The sequence below is a fragment of the Chinchilla lanigera genome, unplaced genomic scaffold, assembly GCF_000276665.1.
Source record: "Chinchilla lanigera isolate Chin_1 unplaced genomic scaffold, ChiLan1.0 scaffold00005, whole genome shotgun sequence".
Classification (NCBI taxonomy): domain Eukaryota; kingdom Metazoa; phylum Chordata; class Mammalia; order Rodentia; family Chinchillidae; genus Chinchilla; species Chinchilla lanigera.
In genome coordinates this window covers 40,013,854-40,027,968 of record NW_004955406.1, presented here as the reverse complement: position 1 = coordinate 40,027,968, position 14,115 = coordinate 40,013,854, and the positions used below count along the sequence as shown (strand labels likewise).

Here is a 14,115-nt window from a genome sequence, read left to right as displayed (position 1 = left end):
ACTTGCAATGATCCTCCTGCCTCAGCCTCCACATGCCACCATACCCAGCTTGCATCTTGCATCTCACATCTCATCTGTTGCAATTTCCAACATTGAATGCCAGTGCTGGCATTCTGTCCTGTACATTTCACCCCTGCCAAGACCTTCACTATATTTTTGGACATAGTTTTAACATTGGATGGTTTCATTTGGTTGCCTGGTCATTTTGCAACATTTCAACTAGTCAAATACATACTCACACTGCTGTTTTCTTCATATCTGAATCAAGGAGGTCTGCATCCCCTGTATCTGTATCAGTTGATTGTTGCTCCATTTCACAGGAACTTTGTCACAGAAACTTTAGCTCACATGGCCATTTTCAAAGTCACCACCATCATCATCATCATCCACCTGCACCACCCTTCTGTTAAGAACGCATGCATTTTACCATAATGGACCATCTTCATCATCCCAGCACAAATAATCTGGATTCACTTTTGACCTCTTTCAACACTCCAAATCCGGTTTTTCATGAGCCATTGTACTGAATTGGGCTGCCTTGACCAGCAAAATTGAAAGAAAACTTTTAACAAATCCTGGAGTGATGTGGGTCTATTTGACCCTCTGTGATGCTCGGGTAAACATACAAAAAAACTGTTCCACAGAGCAAAAAGGTGGGACCAAATCCTGTTTTGATACTTTTACACAGGTTCACACCCTTTGCTTTTCATCATACCAAGTGGGAAACATACAGATTGCTTCCTGTATCCCTCAAGGAAAGATACTGAGATGCACAGCTGGCTACTGTAATGGTAAAGTACAAATTTACAATAGAAAAGTAAGGAATGGGTCCACTAGACCCAGCATTATGCTCATAAATATGAAGTCCCACTGTGGCAAGAGACAGAGGACACACCAGTAGGGGTGGTGATCCCCAAGAAGAGCCCATAGCTACAGCCCTACAGCAGATAGGTGAAGCAGGGGTCTGCCTCATGGAGGAGGAGGGGTAATTCAAAGATCAGGAAGCAGTGAGAGGCATCATAGAGTGAATAAACAGCACCCCTTCTGGGACTGGGGGTCAGGTGTGTTTGGAGAGCTGCCCCAGACTGCTTGCCAAGCTGAAGAGAAAAAGGAAAAAAGCAGAGCCACAGCCCAGAGGGAATGAGGGCACAGCAGCAGCAGGAGGAAGAGTTGGAAAGCCAGCTGCCTGCGCTCTGCTGTAGAAGACCCCAGACCTTGAGTGCTGCCCCTCCCTCCCACCATCCCCAGGCGCTCCTTCTCCCACTAATGAACAAGCCAGGCAGATTCACCCATGTTCCAGCTGGGAGTGTGGGATGCAGCCCGGGAGGAGGCAGACAGGGACAAGGCCAAGGTTAGCCCAAATAACGTGGTTTCAAGGACATGGGGTGGGTGCATGGGTTGGGGATTTGGAGGTCCTGACCTCTGCTCCTCATCAGCCTCTGTACCCCTCCAGGGCTTGCAGGGCGAGGCAGGCAGGGTCTGCTGGCAGCACCGGCGCTTTCCCACAGCCCCCTCTGGCTGCTCTGCTCTGCATCTGAAACCTGGCTCCCTTTCACCCACCTAGCTCAGTTCCACAGTGGGATTTATTGCTGGCTACCCCTCTGTCTGCCCCAGGGCAATAAATCAGAGCAGAGCAGAAAGGCAAACACGCCCTGCGTGTGGTATATAAGAGAAGGACTCAGAGAGCCACGAGGCCTCAGTGGACCTGGAGGGAACCTGAGACTGGGCAGAAGCATGGGCTGCAGGAACGGAATGCTGCACTGGGGACTCTTACTGATTCTCTGGGGATCCTGCACCTTCAGTCTCCCCACGGACACGGCTGCCTTCAGACGGTAACTTGAGCAGAGAAGGGGTAGCCGGGTGCAGGGATCCCTACTTTCCTAATACCCCCCACCCTGCTTTCAGATATGTGGGGTCATCTGTTCCTCAGGACCGGCCAGAGAGATATGGTCCTGTCCTGAGCAGTACTTGTCATTCTTAAAGCTTTGCCTTTTGATTCCTGCTAGGAAATTCAGAGATCGCCCCCTGCGAGCTCACAGGCTAGTTATTAAGAAGGCCATGGGACAGTTAACTCAACCAGGGAAACAGCATGTCAGAGCAGTAAAATGCAAGTCTTCAAGAGTTGCCTAGGCTTAAATTCTGCACCAGTAAGCAGAATGAGCTAGCTCTGGAACCACGGGCCAGTTAACCTCTCCGCGTCTCAGCATCCCCTTTTTAAAACAGGGATCATAGCAGAACCTACCTCCCAGGGCTGCTCTGAAGATTTAATGAGATAATGCAGGTGAAGCCATGGGGACGCACGGTAATACCCCAGCTGCTGTTAGTGCTAAAGGGTAGATCACTGCCTGTGTTCTCCCACAGGCTTCCAGGCAGCCCTGGGTAGGGACCAGAAAGCCCCGCTTTCCATTCAGGCCAGGCCCGTGGGACCAAAGACTCCGTAAGACTGAAGAACAGGGGAGAGTGGTGGGAGGGTGAAGAAGCCTCACAGGGAAAGTGGTCTCAGTTTGGAGACAGCACATGGAGCCTGCAGAAGCCTGAAGGATTAAAGTACTTGGCAGGGTTCAGCAGCCTGTAACTGCCCAACCTGTAAAAGGCTCAGGACTTCACAGAGTCTTACTGTGACTCACTCTAAATTGTACCTCTAACAAACTCAACATCCCGCTCTATAGATGAGGACCATGAGGCTCAAGGAGGTCACACGGATGGGGCTGAGGCCACACACACTTGGCCTTTGTTTCCAAAGCTTTTCTCCCTGCCCCAAGGCTCTCAGAGAGCAGCTGCTGGATGGGATGTGTGGGGCAAGAGCTAGGGGCTTCCCAGCAGCCCCACCCAGGACGAAGAGAGAGGAAGTAAGAACGTTCTCCCCTGTTCTCTTCCAAAAGAGAATGGAATCAGGCAAGATGTGGGGATGGAGTCAGGTTTTTGAAGCAGTCCTAAGAATTTTGCTACTTGCTTTGTACAGAGCATTGTGCCAGGCACTGTGGGAGATCTGGATGGATGAGTGCCCTTCTCAGGGTGCCACATCACCTGGTACACAGAAGGTACCACGCATACTGAGCCGTGGGCAGCCTGTTTATCCTGCAGTGACTCTGTGTGACTCCAGTGGGCCCATTTTTGTGGAGGAACTAATGGGACTCACAGGAGGCCCAGAGAGGTTAGGTCATGCTCTGAATCATACAGCAAGCAAGAAGATCCAAGCATTACCCCCATAACCATGCAGCTCCACCTCCTTGGGCTGAGTGGTGCCTGCTGCATGCACCCCAGGAGAAAACAGAGAAGGAGCCCAAGGAAGATGGAGAGAGGGAGCCCAGTGTGAGCTGAGTCCTTGGGCAAGTTCCCAGGTGGGGTGCATGTGGGGCCTTGCAGGATTAAAGAACTTGGTGGGTGGAAAGGAAGGGAAGAAGGAAGGTACTTTCTGAAAGAGGAATGACAACAAAGTAAAGGTCCAAGGCACAAGCTGTTTTTAGCAAACAGTAGGAAATGTACCTTCTTTGAGGTCAAACTGATGACCCTTCACTTTCCCATCTGTACAATGGGAGTAATAAAAGTGCCCACCTTGTGGGATGGCTGAGGATCAAATTGTGAAATACGCTGTGAACAGTAAACTGTGATAGGAATATAATACATTTCCACTACAGTATTCCACTGATGGATGTTGATGTTGCCTTCATGTTCATGGCCAAAATGAGAGGACGGTCAGTAGAGGGAAGGAAAGGAGAGACCAAGCCAGGAGGACGGAAATGGAGGGCATCTCCATGGGCCTGGGGAAGTCTGTGGCAGAATCAGGTTGCCTTGGCCCTGGGACCTGTGGCAGGTAGCTCAAGACACCTTTCTCCACGCTTCGGCGAAGGGCCGCATGTCATAGCCCAGGTTACTCAGGCTGCAGGTTTTGAGTCCCTCCATTATTTCTGAGCCTTTATTTCTTAGCTATGAACTAGCATAGCTAGTCTGCAGAGTCGGTGTGAGGTTTGTGAGGAGCTGGGGTATGTGACGGCCAGGTCCTCAGGGAGTGGCTTAACATGCTGTGAGGTCCTAGGTCTCTTTTTAATTCTGCCTGCCAAAGGTGACTGGAAAGGGAACGGCTCTCGGGCCCAAGACACATCCTTCTGAAGGCGAGGTGCACTGGCACTCAAGATGCTGCTGGGCCCTGTCACCCCCTGAGGTCCTAGAGCCCTGCAGGCAGCTATTGGCATCTGCTGCCATCTACAGGCCTGACATGGCACTGCCTCCCTGGTCCCCCATTGACGGGCCTACTCCCAGCCTTCGTCTCCTCAGAGAGAACATCTTTGCATGTTTCCTGTCTATCTCCCTGCCGGGGTTCCCTAAAAGCAGTGGTGATCTTTATCTTTACATCTCTGTCCAGTGTGCTAAGGAACAGAGTGAGTGTTAAACACATGACAGTGAGAGGGATGGAGGAGTGAAGGGAATGGAAGGATAGATGGATGGATGGATGGACAGATGGACAGATGGGTGGATAGAGAGATGATGGGTGGATGAACAAATAGCCTTGTCTAATCAAAATGAAAAGACAGAAGGAAGCTAGAGGTTTATTTAATACCAATCCAGGTGACTCAGAGGCTTATACACGCTCTTTAGAAACCCTAAGACAAAGTAATTCTCAGATGCTTGGGCTAAGGTTAGCAGTGGACACACTAAAAGCAGGGACCCGGGACTCTAGCATTATTACTGAGGAGTAGAAGCCTCTTCTGTTCTTTCTTTCCCTTCCCTGGGCTAGGATCTTCCTCAAGAAAATGCCCTCGATCCGGGACAGCCTGAAGGAACGAGGAGTGGACATGGCCAGGCTTAGTTCCAAGTGGGGCCAGTTCGCCAAGAGCCTGTCCTTCGACAACAGCACCTTCCCCGTGGTCCTCACCAATTACCTGGATGTGAGTGCCTGGCTCCGCCCCTCATTCCCGCCCCGTCCTCTTTCCTTCTTGGACCCAACGTCATCTTTGCTTCAAAGATGGCTGTGTTTGGCTGAGAGCCAAGGAGCACCTGAGTATCCTGCAAAACTCCTACTCTACACCAGGCAAGCCTGGGGCACAGACAGCAAGAGGGAGCCCAGGAAGAGTCGGCCTAGGCCGCAAGCCAGGCATCACTGGTGTGGGGAGAGGGGTGTGTATCCTCAAGTGGGATTCCTTGACATGGCCCAGCGTAGCCTGATGACCCTTGCACCAGTGGCTCTCGAGGGTTGGCACCTCCCTGCTTCATTTCACTGTTTTTATTTTGCTTTCTTGTCTTGCTAAGCCTCCCGGCTCCTAGGATTCTGGGAAACAGTGTTAAGTCCCAACCCAGTCCCTGCAGGACAACAGAAAACCCAGAGAGGCTGTAGGATCTGCCTAATCTCCCTGCCCAGAGGCAAGGGTGGAACTAGGCAAGAAGACCCCAAGACCCACGGCCCTTAGCACCCCCACCAGCTACTTCTTCCTCTTCACCCCGCAGACCCAGTACTATGGTGAGATTGGCATCGGCACTCCACCCCAGACCTTCAAAGTCATCTTTGACACAGGCTCAGCCAACCTCTGGGTGCCCTCCACCAAGTGCAGCCCTCTCTTCACAGCCTGTGGTGAGGCCCAAGCTCTGCGGTCCCTGTCCCTGAGCCCCTGCCCTGCCATGAGTGGGCAGTCCTGCCCCACCCCAGCTAACCACCCTCCTGCTCCCAGTGAGCTGCTTCCTCTATGCTTCTGCATCCCCTGACCCTGGAAGGAGAGAGGACAGCTCCCACCCCTCGACAAGGCCACCAAGGTGAAAGAGCCAGTCCAGGAGCAGCCTGGCCACCCAGAAAGCCATTTCCCAGACTCCCTAGGATGCACACAGGACCAGATTCGCAAACACATCCAGACCCTTACACTCTTCCATCCCCAGCCAACAGCGTCTTACTGAGCACTTAGCCTGTGCCCAGAATCTTCTCTGGCATCGTCAGTGTTGGCATTTACTTAAAAATGCTTGGTTTGAGACCAAAAAAAAGTCTCAGGAGTTTGAGCACAGAAGGGCCCCAAAACACAGCACAGTCCTTGCTTGCTGACGCACTTTCCAAGCCGACCTCAGGCCCATTCCATGCCTGCACCTCAGTCCCCACCACACCAGCCAACTCCAAAACTCACCCTGCCTTTGAGCCCTTGCCTGGGTCGCTCTTGCACAGATCTGAGTTTCCATCCCTCTGCCAGAGATTCACAGCCTCTACGACTCCTCAGAATCCTCCAGCTACATGGAGAACGGGACGGAATTCACCATCCGCTATGGATCAGGAAAGGTTAAAGGCTTCCTAAGCCAGGACGTGGTAACTGTAAGTGGGGCTGCCCCAGTTATCTGATCGCTGCCCTTCTGTCCCCAGGCCTCTGCTGGGCCTCCAGGGCCTGCACTGGAGGGAGAAACACTCCAGCCCACCTTGGAGCTGGGGCAGTGCGGAGCACTTGCTCCACGGCTTCTGGCTGGAGCTGCAGTGACAGTAGCCAAGGTGGAGCCACCCCGAACTCCTGGCTCCCCCAGGCTCCTGGCTCCTGCAGGGTGATGGGTGGAAACTTTCACTTCTAACTCACAAGTAGGCCCAGCCCAAGCCCCACAGCCTCCAGCCAAGGAGCCGACTGAGTCATCTAACTGGGATCTTAACCAGGCCCCGGACTAAAATCCATGCTCAGCATATTGTTAGCACTGTGGTCAGGCTTAGTTTTAGGGACGAGCACAGCTGAAGTTTGAGGTTAGTGTTAGGGTCAGGACCTGGCTCCCTTTTCATGTGTATCTGATCTCTCCCAGCCTGGAGCATCTCAGCCTCTGCCATGCCAGAGTTAGGGAAGGGGTGTAGGTGGGCCCACACCTGTCCTTGTCTGTGAAGTCAGGGGAAAGGATCAGAAAGGACGGACCTGGCCATGCTGGAGAAATCCTTAGCCTGTGATGGGGGCGGGAGCCAAAACCTAGTCCTGCCACCACGGAAGTGGGTTGGGAGGGTGTAGAGCTCTTGGCACACTGTCTATCACTGATTGGCAGGACCACCTTCTCAGCCTGCACCCTTGCTGGCCAACCCATTTCCTGAAGACCCTACAGCATAGATGTGTGCTGAGGCGGGGCTGTGTGGGCAGGGTTGGTGACATTATCTTACTCCACATTGCTGCACCCAGGAGCAAGTATGGCTCTGAAACTCCTCATGGAGAAGCCCAGCTCAAACCCCAGCCCAGGGGTGAGCAGCGGGCTCGGACTCCTCTGGTTCTTCTTCCCACAGGTGGGTGGAATCACAGTGACCCAGACATTCGGAGAGGTCACAGAACTGCCCCTGTTACCCTTCATGCTGGCCAAGTTTGATGGGGTTCTGGGCATGGGCTTCCCTGCACAGGCCGTCGGTGGGGTCACCCCCGTCTTTGACCACATCCTTTCCCAGAGGGTGCTGAAAGAAGACGTCTTCTCAGTCTACTACAGCAGGTGGGCCTGGAACTGCAGGGCCCAGGGTGAGGTGGGAAGGCAGGGAGTAGAAGAGTCTGGGCAGGATGTATGAGCTCCTGATCAGGTGCTAGTCAACCATCTGCAGCCACCTTAGCCAGGATGGAAGCTACTACTGACACTGAATCAACTAAATTTAAACATGCAGCTCCATAGTGGCACTATCCCCATTTCCAGAGCTCAGCAGCCAGAGTGGGTAGTGTCTCCCACATTGGATGGGGCAGATAGAACAGCTCTGTGTTTTAACGGAGAGCGCTGGAACAAGAGGAGAATGCAGAGTGGAGACGGGGCATTGCTGTGACCTGGAGACTTCCTTGGGAGGACGCAGAGATAGCCAGCTTCATTCCTCCTCTAGCACCTTGGTCTGTTCATTTGCTCAGTCACTGATCCAGGTCATACTAAGGGCCACACGTTGTGGCTGGTTGAGACGGGCAGAGCAGCGAACACAGTGAACAAAACAGTCCCTACCCTCAACCCTCAAAGAGCACGGTGCTGAAAAGCACAGGTGCCCTCAGTTCTGGGCTGAGGAAGGATATGACAAGAGATCACACAGGCAAAAAGATGTCAGTGACAGAGAGCAAGGCATTTGACTCTGCAGTCAGGGATGGTTTTTCTTGGGAAGAGCCCTTTTTAGAGGAAGTGGGGGCAAGGCCAGACGGCAAGCAGTTATGAAGTGGCAGCGGGTGTCAGAAAGTGGAGGTCCCAACATGTAGGCTGCCCTGTGAAATTCAACAGGCAAGGGATGTGGTGCGGGTGCAGGGTGCAATCCAGAGAGAAGCAGGGAAAGGGAGGTGGGTGTTTTTAACGCTAGAGGATGCTTGAGCAACGCTTGTGGGTGGAAGAAGAAGCCAATGGAAAGCAAGGAATTGAAAATATGGAGAGGAGATAAATGGGGGCACAGGAGCTGGGGCCAAGGGGTGGAGGGGACAAGGAGCCAGCAAACAGGAAGAAGGCAGGCTCTGCTGGGCAGAGGGCTTCTCCTTGGTCCAGGGCTGGGGCATCCAGGGAGACCCTAGTGTGCTGGGAGAGGGTGGAGAGAACTTGTGCCGCTGCACACGCACAGCACAGGATGTGTAAATGGCACTTGCACAAACACACGCACACCTACACACTCATGCTGAGGAGCACGTACACACGCCTCTGATGTGAATTCTAGAAAAGCCCATAACACACACATGCACACTCTGAAAACCAGTCCTAGGGAGGCCCTGAGCCGGGGAGGCACCATGCAACCTGCAGGAGGAAGGCAGGGGAATCGGTCTGTCTGGGCACCAGGAGCCCTCAAGGGCTGGATGACTTCTAGAAGTGACTTCACCTCTTGGCGACCCCATTGCCTGAAGGATGAAAAGACAGTGCCTGATACCAAACCTACCAGACAACACAGCTGGTGAAGCCCACCTGGACAGAAAGCTTCCTGTCTGCTGTCTGTCTCTCTGTCCGTCTGCCTCTGTCTCTGTCTGTCTTTCTGTCTCCGTCTCTCTCTGCGGAAGTCCAAGTAAGGAGATGACCATGACCCTCCAGTGCTTCTCGAACCTTGACCCAGAATCACACATGCCACCCACCCAAAACTCACCTCAGCAACCCTGGGCTCCCTAGATGCCTGCTCTCTGCCCCTCGTCCTGCCCTCTGCACACCCCACCCCTCCCTCTGTCGCCTCCCCTGGTCCCTCCCAAGCACCTGCTCAAGTGAGGGGGTGCGATTTGCATCCTGTTTGCATCTGCTTGCTATCCTTGTACTTTTTCTATAGACTCTCTGGAGATTATTCTTGGGTGCAGCTGGACCTCCCTGGACAAACCTCTGGCTGGTCTTGGGAGGGGCCTGAAAGGCGCCTGAAAGGGAGAAGCTGCACATTCTGTGTGCTTCCTAGTCACAGTTTCTAGCCTGCCCATGCACCCCACTTACATGTGCCCTGCCCAGCACCTCGCCCAACTCTCTCTTGTCACTGGTCTCAAGGTCCTAGAGCTTGCTGGCCTCTAAGAGCTGTTGATCTCTCCTTTAGGGATTCCCACCTGCTGGGGGGAGAGCTCCTGCTGGGGGGCAGTGACCCCCAACATTACCAAGGGAATTTCCACTACGTGAGCATCAGCAAGACTGGCTCCTGGCAGATCATGATGAAGGGGTCAGGAGTCCCCAACCCTCCCACTCTACCCTGCTGCCGCCACTGACGTGGGGTGGGCGGGGGTGGGGCTGGGGCAGGGTTATCATCCTTCCTTCTCCGAGCACAGATGCTTCTTAAGGCGCAGCCACCAGCTGCTCTCTGCCTGCTTTGTCCAGCGTTGCTGAGATTTGAGCGTTGGGGGCTAGGCTGCGACAGTGAAGTCACTCAGCCATGTGCTGAGGGTGGGGATAGCACCTTCTCCCCTCATCCGCTCTCTGCTCACTGCCTCCCCAACCTCCAGCGCACCCTTGATCACCAGCATGGCTCCCATCACCACCCTCGCTCAGGAAGGATATGCAGCCTGGGGGTATCTGTCAACCTTCTGTCCGTCTGTCTGTCTGTGACCTCCCCCAGGGTGTCTGTGGGCTCTGCCACCTTGCTGTGTGAGGAGGGCTGCATGGCAGTGGTGGACACCGGTGCCTCCTACATCTCGGGTCCCACCAGCTCCCTGAGGCTGATCATGGAGGCCCTAGGGGCCAAAGAGCAAAGCACAGATGAAGTAAGCTGCTAAGGGTGGGGCACTGGCAGTGGACAAAGCATCCCCTGGTCCAAGCCTCAAAATCACCCTGGGCAGCATTAGATCTCAAACAAGGCCACTGTAGGCCTTCTCCTGCTGACCTCTGACACTCCTAGCACATGTGGCTGGTTCCCCACGGAGGGAGGACAGCCTGGTGCCCAGCCCTCTCTCTAGCGGAGAGGCCAGGCCAGAAGCACAGGGCTCTCAACAGAGCTGCCTTTATCCCTCCCACAGTATGTCGTGAACTGTAACCAGGTGCCCACACTGCCTGACATCTCCTTCCACCTGGGAGACAGAGCCTACACGCTCACCAGTGCAGACTACGTGTTACAGGTGAGGCGCAGGGAGGAAGTGGGCAGGGGCCCCCGAAGGGAGGCCAGGCATAACGCGCAGACTGCAGGCTCACCTGTGGTTCTTAAATATCACTGCACGTGGCACCTTCTAAACATCCCAGTATGCAGGCAACATCCCCACCTGTGGCGTCAGAATCTCTAGGAGTGCCACCAGGAACCAGTGCTTCCAGAGGTCCCCTGGGGGACGCCAATGTGCAGCCATACTGCCAGCCACTGCAGTGGTCCTTCTCCCTGTTTCCCATCAAATGTTCCCAGATTGCTATGCTCCTATATTCTTATCCTCCTTTCAGGCTCAAGAGGCTTAGGGAACCTACCTAGGGTCAGAAACTAAAGCCAGACTGACAGCTGTCAAAGGCAGCACTGTGCCTGATGCATTGTGTCCTCAGCATCTGGCATGGCACCTGCACCCAGAGGGGTCAACCCATGCTGGGCTAAGATGGCCAAGATGTGATGGGTGGGGAGCAGGAGGGGATACTGCCGAAGACATCTTCTGGGGCAGGCCAGGAGGTGGGGAATGGTCATGTCCCAGGCAGTGGTGCAACCCTCCCGTCTCCTGCCAGGCCCCGTACAGTGATGATGACATGTGCACCCTGGCCTTCCAAGGCCTGGACATCCCACCGCCCACCGGACCCCTGTGGGCCCTGGGAGCCAGCTTCATCCGAAAGTTCTACACAGAGTTTGATCGGCATAACAATCGCATTGGCTTTGCCTTGGCCCACTGAGCCTTCTGCCACCAGGGTGAGCCTTGCCTTCAACCTGAGCCCAGAGCTGCAGCTCTCTCTGGGGTCCCCTCTGCCTGGGCTCATGCCCTTGTGCAGGGACACTAAACGTGGAGTCCCTGCCCACTGTGCCAGCCTTTCCTTGCTTTGAGGAGAAACAGAATAAAGACTTCATATTTACCATTGCCTCTGGGCTTGACTAAGTGTGGAAAAGAGGAGCAGCCCTACGATCATGTGTATATAGGGATGTAACAAAGACTGACACATTCACCCCTTTGCCCAGGTTCCTGCATGCATGGACAATGTCATCTGTCTGATGTCAACATGGCTCTGGTGGAGTTTGTTTATATGGTCTTGGTTGGGAAGTTTATAGAGGAGCCACCCCTGTGTCCCTTCTGGAACCCTAGGGGCCAAGGCTAATGATGTGGTAATAGACCACGGGTCAGAAAGGTGCCCAGCTCACAGAAGCCAGCTCCGAGCCCAGGGCCTGCACTAGCCAGCCCTACCTCTCATGCCCTGCCAAACTCCCCTCAACCTGATTTTCCCTTTCTGCAGATACCCTGACCCATATGGCCTCACCCAGGCAGTCTAAGGCACCACCACCAAAAGTGTAGACCATCTGAGATGTAACCAGCACTCCCTCTTTACCCACGGGGAAACAGGCCCAGAGAAAGCATTTGCCCAGGATCACCCAGTAGAGATTCAAGTGAGGAAGAATCCTAAAAGGTAGTGAGGAATCAAGCCTAGGACCCAGCCTGCCTGGCTCAGGTCCTGGGGGGTCTTTCACCTTATTGTGTGCAGTGGTACTGTCACAGGTACAGAACATCATGCTACCTGGTACAGGGCCATGTGCATGGAGACAGAAACATACTCCACTATCCTCCACTTCCCGGGCTTGGGACTCAGACTGAAGTCTCTTCTCCCACTTCTCCCACTCTTACCCCTTGGACCATCTGCAGGGTACAGAGAGCTGGGGGGATGAGAAAGCAGCATCCTAGGGCTGGGAGCATTGCTCAGTGGTACAGAACTTGCCTAGCATGTAGGAGACGTGGGTTCAATTCTCAGAACCAAAAAGTGAGGAAGTAATAGCATCCACCTAAAGCCACTAACACTGTCCCCTCTCCATAGCAGCACCTCCCTCCTCTGACAAAAAAACAAGAACAAAAACATGGGGCACTGAGTGGGTCAACCAGGCCCTTGGTACCTGCAGGGTTGCAGCCTCCTGGGGTTGGGTGAGAGTCCAGGGCTTGCCAGAGGCAGTACTCCTGCAGCAGGAGCTATCTGCAGCATCCCTGTGCAGAGCTGAGAGCAAGAGCCTGGGCTTCAGGGCCCTGGACTCCTGCTGATTCTCCCTGTTCCCTCCTCCTGTGTGGCTCTATTTCCTCTGTGAGAAAGGAAGCGCTGGAGGCCGTGTCCTTTCCACATTTGCATCCTGGGGCTCTGTGACCTTGAACACACACACACCCACACACTGTCAGCTGCACTGTCCAATGCAGTACCCACCAAGGGCTCCTTACCTTCAAATTCAAATTAAAGTTACATACGATGTCACATTAGCTGCATTTCAAGTGCTGGACAACCCCACGTGGCTAGTGGCCACTGCGTCGGGCACCACAGACATTTCCATCATTCCACAAGTTTTGCAGGTAGAGCTGGGCAGAACAGCAATCACAAGGCCTTGCATTTGGTTGAGAAGTTCATGAAAATGCCAAAGGGACAACCTGGGGACACAGAAATGGGGTCCCTTTCTGTGGGCACATTTCAGGGAAGGACTTTGAGAGACGGTGACAGTAGTAATGTCTCTGAGGCAAGACAGTGAGTGACCGAGGCTTCACTATGGCAGAGGACGGGCAGCCAAGGCGGTTTGCTCAGGAGGTGACAGATGACCAGTGGAGAGGACAGCCCAGTTCCCAGAAGAGCTCTGCACTCGGTGGTCTGGCCTCATTCCAGGTCTCCTTCCCACAGCAACTCTGCCCTCTGGGACACCCTGCCACCCCCGTCTCTCGGAGTCCACCCCCCAGGCATCTGCCTGCCTCCACACTCCTTTGCTCAACAAAGCCCAGGCTCAAGAGCCCCTGCGGGCCTACCTGCCCCCACCACACGCGGTTTGCTCAAAGTCTAGGCCTAAAATGAGCCCAAACACTACGATGGCCCTGGAACGGCCAGCCAGGCACACCCACCCCAAAGCCATCACTCAATGGCTCCTCTCCATTGGAACGGGGAGGACAGGTGGAGCTTTGAGGTATAGGAGAGTTGTTCCTGCGGGACGGTTAGGGACTGAGGGCTGGAAACATGACCAAAAGGGGTGAGCCCAAACTGAGAAGAGCTGTACCACTCCTGGCCGAGGACAGCCCGGAAAGACCACCCCTGACCAGCTGCTGGGGAAGCAGCCCCAGCTGGGGCCCGGGGGCGGGGCTTGCGGAGGCCCCACCCCGGCGTCCCCGCCCTACTCCCCCGGGGGCGTCACCCCCGCCCCGAGCTCCAGGTAGCGGGGCCGCAGCTGTCCGCTATCTGCAGGCGGCGGCCCCGGCTCGGGCGGCCCGGGGGCGGGGCTTGCGCGGAGCGCTCGTCGGGCTCCCGGGCCAGGGGGCTGAGAGGAGCGGGCAGCCTCGGCGCCGGCAGGAAGAGACTGAGAGGCTGCGTGGAGTCGGACGTGGTGCTCGGGGTTTTCTCGAGGTACGACCGGGAGCCCGGCGCCTGGGCCCTCCTCTCCGGGGTTCCGCGCCCTGGCGGCTCGTGGTGCCCCCTGCCGGCCGGGCGGCGGCGGGAAGGGCTTCGGGAGGTTTGCGGAGTGGCGAGTCCGGGCGGAGGCTGTGCTCCCAGCTCCGCGCCTTTCTTCTGCCGCTCGGCCCCGGGCCCCGGGCGTCGGGCTCCGGGCGCTCAGGTCGGCTGCCGCGGGTCGCAGGATGTGGCCCCGGGCGGCTGTGCGGCGAGGCG

The 14,115-nt window shown here is 55.2% G+C and overlaps 1 protein-coding gene across 1 annotated transcript; it reads left to right on the top strand.

The window, feature by feature from the left end:
• The first annotated feature begins 1,682 nt into the window (after positions 1 to 1,682).
• On the top strand, positions 1,683 to 11,345 carry Ren (renin). The gene is made up of 9 exons (XM_005375286.2): positions 1,683 to 1,832; positions 4,736 to 4,886; positions 5,443 to 5,566; positions 6,168 to 6,286; positions 7,217 to 7,413; positions 9,431 to 9,550; positions 9,944 to 10,088; positions 10,341 to 10,439; positions 11,020 to 11,345. The coding sequence occupies exons 1-9, from the start codon at positions 1,735 to 1,737 to the stop codon at positions 11,179 to 11,181; spliced, it is 1,215 nt and encodes a 404-aa protein (XP_005375343.1). The 5' UTR covers positions 1,683 to 1,734; the 3' UTR covers positions 11,182 to 11,345.
• The last annotated feature ends 2,770 nt before the right edge of the window (positions 11,346 to 14,115 follow it).